Genomic DNA, 14,675 nt, shown 5'->3' on the forward strand with positions numbered 1-14,675 from the left:
TATTTGCTTTCGTTACTGCTCATGACCACTCTTGATAGTGTCTAGTCTTATCAGAAATTATTAGTTTAAATCATAGTAGTTATGTCTACAAGAAGTGAGATTAGAAAGCCATTCTCCAAGATAAAGTTCCTGTAAATATGATAGGCTTCCAAGTTGATTAGGAATGGTTCCAACTAGGTAATTAAAACTAGGTAGAGATTTCAAGGTAATTAAAACTGAGATCAAGGTATTGTAAACGGTAGAGATTTCAAGTTGATGAGGAACTTCAATGTACATATTTTAAAATGGTCAACTTAACGAGTGCATTTAACCATAAGAGCACTTGTTAAGAAATCAAAAGAAGAAAACTTTGCGTTGGAAAAGTCAATTTTAATACAATTTTAATATATTTGAATTCTAACAAGTATCCTTAGGATGACGACCTTATATGCATCTTTGTTAGATTGGTTTTTTTTGTTACCATGATATAGATATGAAAATTTTACTGCCGTTAACAATATCTAATTAATCTCCGTCAGAAAGCTTGTTGGACTTGGACATGCAAAGTGAGTTCTTTTCTCCCAAACAAATTATTTTCGTACATAGAAGCAAGGAGTGACCATGACCACCTGAGACTAAATTTTTTCATTTCTCTCCTTGTATAAGAAGAAAGACAAAGAATCGGCTTTTTTATTTTAAATTGTCCATAATACTCTTGCTGCTTATGTAAAATAACTACTATGTTTTTTTCTTATTTTTTTAATCAAAAATACCTACTACATACTATTGTTTGCCTCACTTTAAAGAGAAGCTCATATATCATTTTATTTTTCATCTTTGTATGATCAAAATAGATATTACCTTTGAACTAAGTAACTTGAAAGCGACACAAATGTGGTATGACGATGACTTTCCTCGGCTTTTTGATGATCGAGATCAAGAAAGTCCACAAGAGCACACTAGTACACTAAAAGAAACCATTGATGTTTTACAAAATGGAGCAAAGTTTTCAACAGAATCATATTATGAGTTGGAGAACAGAAGACTCTCAAAACAAACCTTATCTCGGAGAAGTTTCCTCCATTATTGCACTAAATCACCTTAAATTAGGCTGCCTGAGCAACAGCCTCAGATGCATCTGTTTCTTGCCTGAAAATTAGATGTCAGTCAAATGGTTAAAATCAGTTAACAGAAAAATCAACTACATTATTCTATATGAAGAACATGATGAGAATTTAATCTACATTTTTATTCTTTCATTCTGAAGACTTGCGAGGGTGTCAATCATGGAATAGGATGCTAGCCAGCAAGAAAGGAACTTGGAAGTGATCACGGGGAGTTTGAATGAAGACATGATTTTTGGTAGATAAAAATTGCTTTAGGCTATACATTACATGATTTTTATCTAGTCAAACCGAGAAACTTAGCACTTTAAACTGACAGCCACATTGGTTGCTAGAGACACCTAAAATTCATCTAAGTCTGATGTATACCCTTTTTAGCCCAAATCCTGCCGTGACAACATGATCGCCACCCAAAACATAAATCGTACAGCAAAAACATCACTAACTATACCACAGCATTTAATAAAATCTGATGTGTATTATTTGATGAGGTTACAGATGAAGGAGATAAAGAGAATATGCCTATGGCGAGAAGTAATATATTGGAGTGTGTTAAAATCAAGAAAATATGTAGATATTCTATGTACTTTATGAAAACATGCTAGGAGTTTCTTTCCCGACAGAGTCAATAAAAGAGTGCACCGGGTAAGGGATTACTTTATGAAAACAAGGGCAACACCCGAGTTGTGGTTATTCTGATGCTGATTGGGCAGGTTCACAAGCAGATAAAAGATCCACTTCAGGGTATTGTGTCCTCATTGGAGGAAATTTGATCTCATGGCGGAGCAAGAAACAAAACATAGTTGCAAGGTCGAGTGCAGAAGCAGAATATCGTGCTATGGCCGCAGCAGCTTGTGAACTTACATGGCTAAGATAATTACTCCAACAACTCAAATTAGGAGATGTCAAAACAATGAAATTAATTTGTGACAACCAAGCTGCACTATATATTGCTTCCAACCCGGTTTTTCATGAAAGAACTAAACATATAGAGATCGATCATCACTTTGTACGAGATAAAGTTCTTTCAGGAAAAATTGTAACTGATTTTGTTGGTTCAAATGATCAATTAGCTGACATATTTACTAAGTCCCTTAGAGGATCTCGGGTTGAAACTATTTGTAACAAGCTTGGTGCATACGACATGTATGCTCCAGATTGAGGAGGAGAGTTAGAATCAAGAACATATGTAGATATTCTATGTACTTTACATCTTCCTAGATTAGTTATTAATAGTCCTAGTCTCTACAATTTCCTAGGCTTCCATGTATTTATTGTATCTACATTATAAATACAGTGTGTGTGATCTGGTTAGACACACAGAATTTACATACAGTATTCAATAGAGTGGAATGAACATAGAGTGGAAAGTGTTGTACTGAGTAGTTAGGGTGATTTTCATCTCATTATGGGGTGCGCTTTCATTGTTTATCATTTTATTTTCTTCCTTCTGCAAAGAATTTATTCTCCGTCCATTGTCTGTCATTACTGTTTCATTCATCTTGTATAGAGGATTCATCCTTGAGTTCATCATCGATACAAATTCAGTCAGTTTCAGTTTATTCTTTTGTTGTTTCTATTAAACATTGATCAGAGCATTAAATTGTAGACCAAAGTTCAATGACAGCATGGCAGTATATAACAAGACTCCAAAAACAAGGAAGGAAAATATAATTGTCCAAGAAGAAGGTACAGGTTTCACCTTGCAATTCCTTCCCCAACCTCCATTCTGAGAAAGCGTACAATCCTCACGGATGAACCCACCTCTTTGGATAGATTATCCAGCACCGCCTGCAAAGAGACATGAAATATACTGGGTAAAGAATGAGCAAATAAACAAATCGCCAACTACGATGGATACTTCACAATAGACACAGAACTTCATACGTATATTATAAATAGCAGATTTTGGATATGCGTATCTTGTGGAGTGATGAGTAAATCTAGATCACATGCTTATTTGAGATAAAAGATTTTTAAACAGCGACAAGATTTCTTTAAAAAGTTATATTGATCATGATCACTTAGAAAAGTCACATGACGTTATTTTTAAATCTTAATCATGTATGCATATGCATACATAAAAGTAAATACGTATGTTCTACAAACATACGACCATTATTACATACATAAATGTACATAATGCTACATCTGTGTGGTGGTCTTGAAATCAAGAAAAATTCACTGCCATTGCACTCGATAAATCACCTTTTCATTTACTGGTCATTGACCATAAGACATCTTAATACCTTCCTAGAATCTGAATGGCTTTGAAGTTTGAAGGCTACTGGCTACCCACAGATCTATATTGCATATTTGAGTTGTAGAAACTATAAGACACAAACTCTTATTCCCCAAGTTCACCCTCTATTTTTACCCATAATAAATGAAAGGAAGTAACGACTTCCGAATGATGTGATTGGAACAAATCGCCTGTGGCATTTCAAAGTAAGAAACAAAATCTTATTCCCCAAATGTTAGGAACCCAAGAAAAGGATTCCAAATGAATTCCTAAAAAACTGGAGATAATTGATAAATCAAATGAATAATTCCTTGAATAGCTTTCTGGTATTATCACTGAATGGAAATAATAAGAATGAACAAGATGATAACCTTGCACTCAAGGTTACCCCATGGGAGCATTCTCCCCTCACTAGAACATTCTATAGTTTACGACTTTCATAAAATAACTTCTTAACCTGCATTAGGAGGGATTTGGTTCTGTTTATAACAGATAGGGCCAAAATACAGAGTTGATAAAAATGGTATTGGAACTGTAAAAGTATTAGTAAAACACAAATGTTTGGATGTAATATGCACTTAAAAAAGTATATTTATTTATTAATTATCTGGTTCAACCATGACCCGGAGGTCTTTCCGGTTCGATCTCTGATCTGGATTTTAAAACATTTCCTTTTATAATTATCAGTATGGGTATAGGGGCAAGGGTTTAATGATGTAAGTAAATACTGAAAATTCTCTTACTTTACCATTAGTAAACGCTATCATGTCATGGCATGTTTCCCTTTCAAAGAATAAAGAGTGTCAAATGAAATTTAAAAGTAAAAGGGGTCGATTCTGAACCAACCCGAGCATTGGTAGAATTTTATTTCTTTCACCAATCAAAACAACGATATTGGCAAACAAATATAGCCATCATAGTTTCAATTTTCTCACAAAATCCAATTCGATTTAGAGAATAAGTGAAACCTCACATACCTTCACTTTCATAGTATCATTCATAACAAACTTTTGGTCCATAAGCACAACATCCTCAAAGTACTTGCGCAGACGACCTTCAACCATTTTGTCTATGGCCATCTGAGATTTACCAGAGGCTTCTGCCTGAAATATAAAAACCAGAACAAAGTCTTGAGCAAAAACTAGAAAAATCACAAATATAACATGAGATAAACATTGAGCAGATTGCATTTTCTGAGCTGATTTTCTTTTTAATTCTAAATTGTAGGCTACTAAATAGTGGTTTATCAAAAAAGTTGAATAAGTCTAACAATAGAAGATGAGTAAGCTGTTGCTAACTGTTAGAGTTAGTTATTTACGGTTTCAAGTTAGTTAGAATAGATTGCCACGTGTATCTGTTAGTTACTGCCAGCTATTGTGTAACTAACTTGTAATGTAGGTTATATAACCTTGTATCTTCATTTTTCCAATCTAATGAGAATTGTTCTTATTCATTCTTCTTCTAGTTTCTTTAAGTTTTCTATGCAAATCAAGTTTACTGATATGGTATCATAGAGACCGGTGAAATCCACCTTGATTCTGAATTCTGAGTTTTTTTTGTTGCATCAATGGCGAGAACTACCAACAATAGTAATAATGCTAGTGGTAGTGCTTCTTCTTCTTCTCTGGATCCTTACTACATTCATCCATCGGAGAATCCTACTACTGTTTGCATTTCCCCTCAACTCGAAGGAGAAAGCAACTATCATGGCTGGGCTAAGCATATGCAGCGTGTTCTTGCTACCAAGAACAAGTTTCGATTCGTAGATGGTTCCATTCCCGTTCCTTCAGAAGATGATCTCAATTTTGTTGCGTGGGAACAGTGTAATAACCTGGTTCATTCATGGCTTATCAATTCCATGAAGCCACAAGTTACTGAAAGTGTTGTTTACATCGAGAATGCCATCGATGTGTGGAAAGATCTTAAAGAATGGTACCTGCAAGGTGATAGAGTTCGTGTAGCAACTTTGTATCAAGAAATCTCCAATTTCAAACAAGGTAACTCTCGAGTTTCAGACTACCTTACTGTGATGCGTGCTATGTGGGAACTTGATCAATCCAGGCCCATTCCACAATGTACTTGTCCACATAGGTGTGTTTGTGCTGCTATGAGAAGTGCAAGATTGTTCAAGACTGAAGACAAAATCATTCAATTTCTTATGGGATTGAATGAGCAGTTTCAGCATATTAGATGTCAAGTTTTGTTAATGGAACCCCTTCCTACCATCAACAAAGTTCTTTCTATGGTATTACAAGAAGAAAGACAACAAAGTTATGGTTTAACTCCTCAGATTGAAGGCAAGAATGAAGTATCTGATGCATTGGTTAATGCAGTTGACAGCAATGGTGCATGGAGGGGTTATGGCAGAGGAAGAGGCAGTTCTTACTATCAAGGAGGAAGAGGTCGAGGTAATCATACTAATTCCACTAAGGTTTGTACTTATTGTGGTAAAAATGGTCACACAGTTGATATTTGTTACAAGAAACATGGATATCCACTTAATTGGGGTTATGCTAGAGGTAATAATGGAAGCAATGCTTATGCTAACAATGTTGAAGTTGGTAATGGTAATGAAGGTGTCAGTAACACTAGTTAACTAGCCACAAGTGAAGGTAATGGCAATGTGTCCTTGACTATGGATCAGTATAATAGCTTGCTTGCTTTGCTTGAAAGGAACACATTGGATGGACCTAAGCACTCAACAAATTTTGTTAAGGGGTAAACCAGCCAATGCTATTCTGCAGGGGTAGCAGGTAAGCACTCTACTCAAAATCTTCAATCTCAGCATGATCATAGTGATTGGATAATAGACACAGGTGCTACTGATCATATACGCAATTCAATGCATTGGTTTATCTCATATAGTGAAGCAGTACCTCCTATTTCTGTTGATCTTCCTGATGATTTGATTATGGAGAAAGTTTTGTATCTGCCAGAGTTTAATGTCAATTTGATATCTGTTTCGAGACTAGCCAAAGGAAAAAATTGTGTGCTGTCTTTTGAACATGATTATTGCATTGTACAGGCAAAGGAAACTATGAGGAAGATTGGTTTGGCAGTTTGGCTAAGCAATTGAATGGTGTTTATTACTTGAAGCCTGCTCAGGTATCTCAGTTTCCTAGTGTTCATTCTGTCAACACAGATAGTAATAGTAGTTCTAGTACCCTATGGCATTTGAGGTTAGGTCATTTGTCCTATGAAAGAACTAAGTGTTTGAATAAAGGATATAGTTACATTCCTGCTTTAGAACACACTCCTTGTGATATCTACCATATGGCCAAGCAGAAGTTACCTTTTCCTGTAACTCTAATGCTCAATGTAGTTTTGATTGGATACATGCAGATATATGGGGACCCTTCTCCACTGTTTCCATTCATGGTTTTAAGTACTTTCTGACTATACTTGATGATCGTAGTAGATATCTCTGGGTTATTATGCTTAAACATAAACATGAAGTGCTTAATTACATTCAAGGATTTGTAAATATGGTTAAAACTCAATTAGATAAATTGGTTAAAACTATTCGAACTGATAATGGTCCAGAATATATGCTTCAATCCTTTTATCAAGAGAAAGGTATCTTACATCAAAGAAGTTGTATGAATACTCCTCAGCAGAATGCTAGAGTTGAGAGGAGACACCATAATATTCTCAACATTAGTAGGGCCTTGATGTTTCAGTCAAATCTTCCTAAGGTTTATTGGTCCTATGCTGTGCAACATGCAGTATTTCTCATTAATAGAACTCCAATCAAATTACTTGATGATAAATCTTCTTTTGACACTTTATATGGGACTGAACCTGATCTTCATGTGCTCAAACCTTTTGGTTGTCTTTGCTATGTGTCTACTCTACCTGTTAATAGACACAAACTTGATCCAAGAGCTACTAAATGTATCTTCCTTGGTTTTACACAAGGCATGAAGGGCTATGTCCCCTTGATTTGCATGTTCAGTTTTATGAACTTGATTTTCCTTACAAATCCAATACCCACCCTTTCACCTGTTGAACATCAATCCACACCTTCTCAGAACTTACTTCCTTCACTTCTACATACTGATAGTACCACTGAACATGAATTTGACACATCAGGTCACTCTATTGATACTGAACCTGAACATGATTCTGATACATCGGGTCACCCTATTGACATTGAACTTGATCCTTCTTCCTTCATCACATCATCACCACCTAGACATTCTACTAGACCTAAACACAAACCTTCATACTTGAATGATTATGTGTGTCATTCTAATACTACCTCACCTTATCCTATAGCCACATATGTCAAATATACCAATCTTTCACCCTCTCATCTCACCTATGCCATGTCTCTCATAACTGACACAGAACCTAAGTCATTTTCTTCTGCTAGCAAAAATCCTAAGTGGGTTGCAATAAGGGGCTACACCTATAGGTAGTAAATGGTTTTTCAAAATCAAAAGACATGCCGATGGTACTATTGAACGCTACAAGGCTAGATTAGTTGCTCAAGGATTCACTCAAACTGAAGGATTGGATTATTTTGAAACATTCTCTCCGGTAGCAAAAATGTCAACTGTCAGAGTTCTCCTTGCATTAAGTTCCATTCATAATTGGCACATACATCAACTTGATGTTAATAACGCTTTCCTTCATGGAGATCTTAATAAAGCTGTCTACATGAAAGTTCCACAAGGGGTTCATTCACCTCAACCAGGTCAGGTTTGCAGGCTCACCAAGTCTCTTTATGGTTTAAGCAAGCAAGCAGGCAATGGTTTGACAAATTGACCTCCTTTCTGATTAGCAATGGTTTCACTCAAGCTCAAGCTGATCACACTCTCTTAACTAAGACTATTGGTAATTCTTTCTTGGCTTTATTAGTCTATGTGGATGATATACTACTAGCAGGCCCTAACTTGTCAGATTTTGATGCTATCAAGACTGCATTGCATTCCAAATTCTGTATCAAGAACTTAGGACAGTTGAAGTTTTTCTTAGGCTTCGAAGTGGATCACTCTTCTAAGGGCATTGCTGTATTGCAAAGAAAGTACTGTTTGGACTTACTTGAAGACTCTGGTTTGAGTAATTCTAAACCTGCCTCTACACCTTTAGATCCTGCTGTTAAGCTCCATCTTGATGATAGCTCACCTCTTGAAGATGTTGGAGCATATAGAAGGTTGGTTGGTCGATTACTCAACCTTACTACCACAACACCAGACATTGCTTATGCTACTCAACAATTGAGCCAGTTTATGTCTCATCCTACTGAGAATCATCACAAAGCTGCCTTCCGAGTTCTAAGATACATGAAACAAGCTCCTGGTAGAGGTCTATTTGTTTTCACGAAATTCTGACTTGCAAATTCAAGGCTTTAGAGATGCTGATTGGGGTGGTTGCTTGGATACTCGTAGATCCATTTATGGATTTTTTTTTTTTCCTTGGCAATTCCCTTATTTCATGGAAGTCTAAGAAGCAAACTACCGTGTCTTGTTCTTCTTCTGAAGCTGAATACCGTGTCTTAGCTGCAGCGACACGTGAACTGCAATGGATTTCATTCTTAATACAAGACTTGGCTCAAACTTGTGTACGACAACCTGTCCTATATTGTGATAGCCAGAGTGCTATGCACATTGCTGCCAACCCTGTTTTTCATGAACGAAACAAACATCTCGACATTGATTGTCACATCGTTCGACTCAAGGTTCAAGAGGGTCTCATGCGTTTGTTGCTTGTGCCTTCTGCGTTCCAAGTTGCCAATAGCTTCACCAAGGTTCCTAAGCCTCGTTCCTTCTATGCGCTTGTTAGCAAGCTGGGTTTTGTGAACATTTTCAACCCTCCAACTTGTGGCGAGGTAACAATAGAAGATGAGTAAGCTGTTACTAACTGTTAGAGTTAGTTATATTCTGTTTTAAGTTAGTTAGAATAGATTGCCCCTGTGTATCTGTTAGTTAGTGCCAGCTATTGTGTAACTAACTTGTAATGTATCTTCATTTTTCCAATCTAATGAGAATTGTTCTTACTCATTCTTCTTCTAGTTTCTCTAAGTTTTCTATGCAAATCAAGTTTACTGATAGCGTCTAAACTAGAACAATCCTAAATCCACAGACAAGTTTCTAGAGCCACAAATGATAAGTTTTATTCATGAAGGCATATTCACATATAGAAGTCAAGTTGATTGTCATTCTTGTGTCTGGCCATAAGAGTTTAGAGAGGCTGGTCTAAATGTCAGATTCGCCAAACTGAACAAAACCTTGTCAGTCAAAGCATATTGGCATACAACTAAACTACAAGCTATCTTAAGCAACAGATTGGAGGAAACTTGGTGCAGGAAGTTACAGGAAGGCAAATTGCATCTATGTAAGCATTGTAATTTTCACATTAGTCCCTCCATCCTCATAGAAAAAGTAAATGTTAATTAAGGAGACAAGAAACTTGAATTAGAAGCACAAAGCAATCGAGACAATAACTGATAAGGAATCATTAATACTAAATTTTTCAAATTACATTACACTTCAACAAATGACGAAATTTCAAATAATTCTTAAAGATCAGAACAAATGGAAGCCTAAGCACAGGACCATACTAGGATGGAGATATCATCTATTCATAACGCCAAAATAAATCATAGAATAATACCTGAGATTTAAGAATTTCACGCTCATTTTCTAATGCATCCAAAGACACAAGTTCCTTTGTTAAGAATACTGGTTTTGCCGCCACTACATGCATGGCCAATTCTGATCCAACATGTTGGAGTGCATCTACTTGTGTTTTACCACCATCAACTTCAAGAGATAAGATCCCAGCAATGCGACCCAAACCTAATAATCAAACAAGAAGATGTCAGGATCTTCGTTTGGGTCATGTTTTTAGGTGTTGCGTATAATTTGGTACTTAGAACAAGATATCACGAAAGAAAATTAAAGCAAACTTGTGTGTGGGTCCGCCGTAACGAAAACTGATAATATGAACTGAGTTTTTAAAAAAATGATTTTGATTAAAAATGAGTTGAATTTAAAATGACTTATATTTAAGTTTACGTAAAAGTGAGTTGAATGATAAATTTTTTGGAGCAAAAGCTCGAAATCATAGCTCTAAGGTAGAATTCATTTGAACGAACATGAATTCTCAAATATGTCAAAATCAATTTTATGCATCTCAATGCTCACAAAACTGTGAAGGCAAACATGCACAATCGTTATATTAGCTTTGTGTGTTAGAAATAAATTATTGCTGGAATCAAAAAATAAAATTTGAATTGAGATGAGTTTGAGTAGTTACTTACCAGGTTGGGGACTGGTATGAAGATATGTAGATACAAGACCGTTAGATGGTGCAGGCATCACATAACCTCTTCTGAGTTTTACATTCTCTCCCATGATAGCAGCTACTTCAGTGATAGCATTTTGAACGGTAGTTTCTCCATTGATCTTTGGATGTTGAAGATTCAATTTCATCTCCTGGTCAAAGAGGGATTTATTCATTTCAATTCAAGTGCGCAACAATCAAGAAAGAAAAATTAATTCAAGGAAATAAGAGGTTAGTTAGTTACTTTGTCTAGTCTTTTTTATAAGAAACAATTCACTTTTTATATTCATTGAATAACTGATGTATGTGGTATATATTTAGACCATATACATCAGTTATTCAAAGTGAATTGTTTTTTCTAAAGAGGACCGGAGGGAGTAGTTAGTTACCTCCAAAGATTGAGGTCCAAAGTTAAAGGAAGAAGAATTAGGAAGCAATAAAGCTTGGTTAGCCAGAGATAGTGCCAAGTGTTGAAAGATGTCATTTCTGGCAACGAAATCAGTTTCGCAGTTGAGTTCAATGAGAGCAGTTTTGTGGTCGTTTTGAGCAAGAGCGAGCAAACCTTCTGAAGCAGTGCGAGATGTTTTTTTGGAAGCGAGAACAATTCCCCTTTTTCTCAGTTCCTTCTGAGCAGCGTCGATGTCCCAATTGGAATCGACGAGAGCCGCTTTCACGTCTTTAATGGGAGCGCTTGTTCTTTCTCTCAATTGCTTTATCAGATTCATTTCATTGGATGCCGAAAATGATGAATAATTGGCACCGGTGAACAGCTTCATATAAACACGTCTGCCAGCTCCGCATAAAGCCATGGCGCTGCACTCACACGTCTAACTTAGAAGGGAAACCCTAACAAGAAAAACAAAGGGAAACATTTAACAAACAAAAAAAAATCAAATACATATCTTATCATTATGCGAAACTAAAATTACAAAATGGAAAAATCACCATAGCAACATCTTATGATATTTAAGAAATAACAGCATATTAAATAACAAGTGAATGATGTTGACGATGATCATAAAATGCTGAATCTTATACCATGACAACTAATTAACCTCGTAGAGTTGTTAATATGTTCACTAAGAGGGGTGCTAGGGTCACACCCTCTACCACACTCATTTGAACACACCACGTCATCCCTTTTTTAAAATCATTACTCGGCTACCGGAATCTTAGTTGAAAGATTTATTTATTTTTATTATTATTATTTGGATTGTCACTATTCATCTTCCAATCTCACTGTCTCAAGTCTCAACCAATACTCAGCTCATCATCTCGTTGGATTGTAAGACATCATTCTCAAATTCAAATCCAATCCCCTTGTTGTCTTTATCATGCACTAATAACTAAAACCGGAGAAGCACGAACAACAAAAGACAGATAAAAAATCAACCCAAATACCATTGTAATATTATAATCTAAAAGGAAATTGGAAATACTAAAAGAATTGGAAATCGATAATATCAATCTCATTACCCAGACAATAATAGATTATTCAACACCTAATTCACCATATACCCAAATTGATAATACTACCTTAATCTGTCTTGCAAAAGGGGAACCTAGAAATTGATTGTTCCGCCAAAGCTCGCAATTGAGATGAAGACGAAAACGTCCAACGGAACACGTGATACAGACGGCGACCAAATAAGACTGATTGAGCCTCTGTTTGGTTTGGCGTTGGACAGCACCAAACGCCCGTTTCTTCACTCCAAAAGCGATTCCGTCGATTTCTAAGTGTCTGTTTGGTTAAGCGTTTCCACAGCAGGTACTACGTCACCGTCAATTTGTCAATTTTGCCTCTTTTGCCCTTTCGAAGTCTCAATCGTTAAAAGAAAGGATGAGAATAATTAGAGGTTGTTCACCTGATTTATTTACTGAGAAGGAAGAAACAACAAGGCAGAGGGGAGAGTGCTTGCGGCAGGCGGCGATGTTGTAACTTGTCTCCTGCGTTTTTGCATTTTTAGTTTGAACAGTCAAATGTCTCTATGTTAGAGATGAAGAGATTGGATTTTTTTTTAATGAGATTGGGCTTTTTTTTTTAAGGAGACATTGGGCCTTTTTATTATTATTAAAGTATCCATTTATATTTTACCATTAAAATACAAAGCTGGTATACAAAAAGGTTATCCTAAGTATATATAACTTGTATTCAAGTCTTGTTTATTGTAATGAAACCCTAACATCCTTTTGTCTATACTCTTTGTATTCCTCTTTTGTTAACACGTCCAACCATTAAAAAAGTGAGTAACACACAAACTATATTGAATTTGAAGGACACTTTCACCATCAACATCATTTCACAACTTATCATTTATTCTCTTTCAAAACCGCAATGTCATAACAAACATATGCAAATGTTGTCATTTTTTATTAAGAATAATTCAATAAATTATAAATTAAAAAACTATGACATCTACAAACCTACTTAAGTCTTAATACTTATGTTTATATATACAATGCAATACAAAGAGAAAAATCTACAAAAAAATTAAAATAAATAGAATAAAAACATTTTTTCTTATTTTGTTTTACAAAAATCCATTTAAAAAAAAAAACTAAAATCCTAAAGAAAATAAACTCAGCAGTTCCATAAAATAGAGAAAAGTTAAAGCTGCAATTACTCAACTTTGTTCGTAAAGAAGCAGAAGCCACCGGAAAACGCAGATGAATTTAGTTGCTTCGCCGGAAAACGCAGATGAATCAGTGCAGGTTTTATTTCTTCATCTTTTTATGTTTCCGATTTCTTTCCCCTCTCCTGGTGCGGCACCATTCCCTTTTAAATTTACTAAACATATGATATGACAATTATCAAGTGGATTGGTGAACATATTAAGAACTCTATGAGGTTAATTAGTTGTCATGGTATAAGATTCAGCATTTTATGATCATCGTCAATATTATTCACTTGTTATTTAATATGCTGTTATTTCTTAAATATCATAAGATGTTGCTATGGTGATTTTTCCATTTTGTAATTTTAGTTTCGCATAATGATAAGATATGTATTTGATTTTTTTTTGTTTGTTAAATGTTTCCCTTTGTTTCCCTTCTAAGTTGGACGTGTGAGTTCAGCACCATGGCTTTATGCGGAGCATTTAAATACAATAAGTAATTATTATATTTTGATAAAATAACATAATATTACAAAATTTTGTGCAATTATTTAAATACAATAAGTTTTTTTATGTAGATAGACGAAATGACGTCTGACCGAACAATTTCAACATTTTTGTCCGTTGAACTAAAAATTTGGACATTTAAATATAATAAGTTATTTGATTAATAATAGATACATAAATATTGTAAAAAAAAAAAGATAATGGTATAATAGGGGTTTCGTAAAAATCAAATAAAACAATACGAGTTAAAATATACAATTATTTTGTATTTCAATCATATATAATATTCAATATAATTTGATAATTGATATGTATGATTTAAAGAGTCGTATTTAAACCCACTTAAGTTGGTGCATTGTTATTGGCTTGGGACCTGGGAGTGTGCTCCTCTTGAGGTCTGAGGTTCGATTCTCTCTGACGCCAATTTGGGTGAGCTAATTTAGCTTCTTAAAAAAAAAAAAGTCGTATTTAATACATTAAAAAAAAAGAGAGACATATGATTTCTTTACAATATATATTGATGGGAATATAGTTGTTGTGTTATTTGTTATTGAAATGCATGACTATATACGTCATATTTAACTAATGAAAACGAGAGAAAATCAATTAAGTGTGAATTATCTAATATTTAATATTTATTTTTATTTAAAATTAATAATATATTAATTTTGTCATATTTTCTTTAATTAATATTCACGACACTTAAATTTCTAATTTAAAAATAAAATTATGGGTAAATATCTTTTTACCCTCCTGCAAAGTAGATGAATTTTATTTTACCCTCGTAAAAGAAAAATTTGTGATTCTCAACATCTAAAACTATAGTAAGACGTCGCTCTGCTGCGCACTCTGATAAATAAATACATCGGTAAAATTTATAATCTAAGTGAACTTTTAAAATGAAAAGAAAGAAAAGAA

At 34.8% G+C, this 14,675-nt stretch overlaps 1 protein-coding gene across 2 annotated transcripts; it reads right to left on the reverse strand.

The window, feature by feature from the left end:
* Positions 1–877: 877 nt before the first annotated feature.
* LOC123884192 (elongation factor Ts, mitochondrial-like) lies at positions 878–12,664 on the reverse strand. 2 transcript variants are annotated; one of them, XM_045933233.1, is made up of 7 exons: positions 12,172–12,664; positions 11,025–11,481; positions 10,613–10,787; positions 9,964–10,148; positions 4,323–4,448; positions 2,806–2,894; positions 878–1,128 (listed from the first exon to the last, which is right to left on the reverse strand). In XM_045933233.1, the coding sequence occupies exons 2-7, from the start codon at positions 11,442–11,444 to the stop codon at positions 1,086–1,088; spliced, it is 1,038 nt and encodes a 345-aa protein (XP_045789189.1). In that variant the 5' UTR covers positions 11,445–11,481; positions 12,172–12,664; the 3' UTR covers positions 878–1,085. The 2 variants fall into 2 exon arrangements, with proteins under 2 accessions (XP_045789189.1, XP_045789190.1); XM_045933234.1 differs by having other exon boundaries at positions 11,025–11,448; positions 12,172–12,643.
* Positions 12,665–14,675: the final 2,011 nt, after the last annotated feature.

Source organism: Trifolium pratense, linkage group LG5 (assembly GCF_020283565.1).
Source record: "Trifolium pratense cultivar HEN17-A07 linkage group LG5, ARS_RC_1.1, whole genome shotgun sequence".
Classification (NCBI taxonomy): domain Eukaryota; kingdom Viridiplantae; phylum Streptophyta; class Magnoliopsida; order Fabales; family Fabaceae; genus Trifolium; species Trifolium pratense.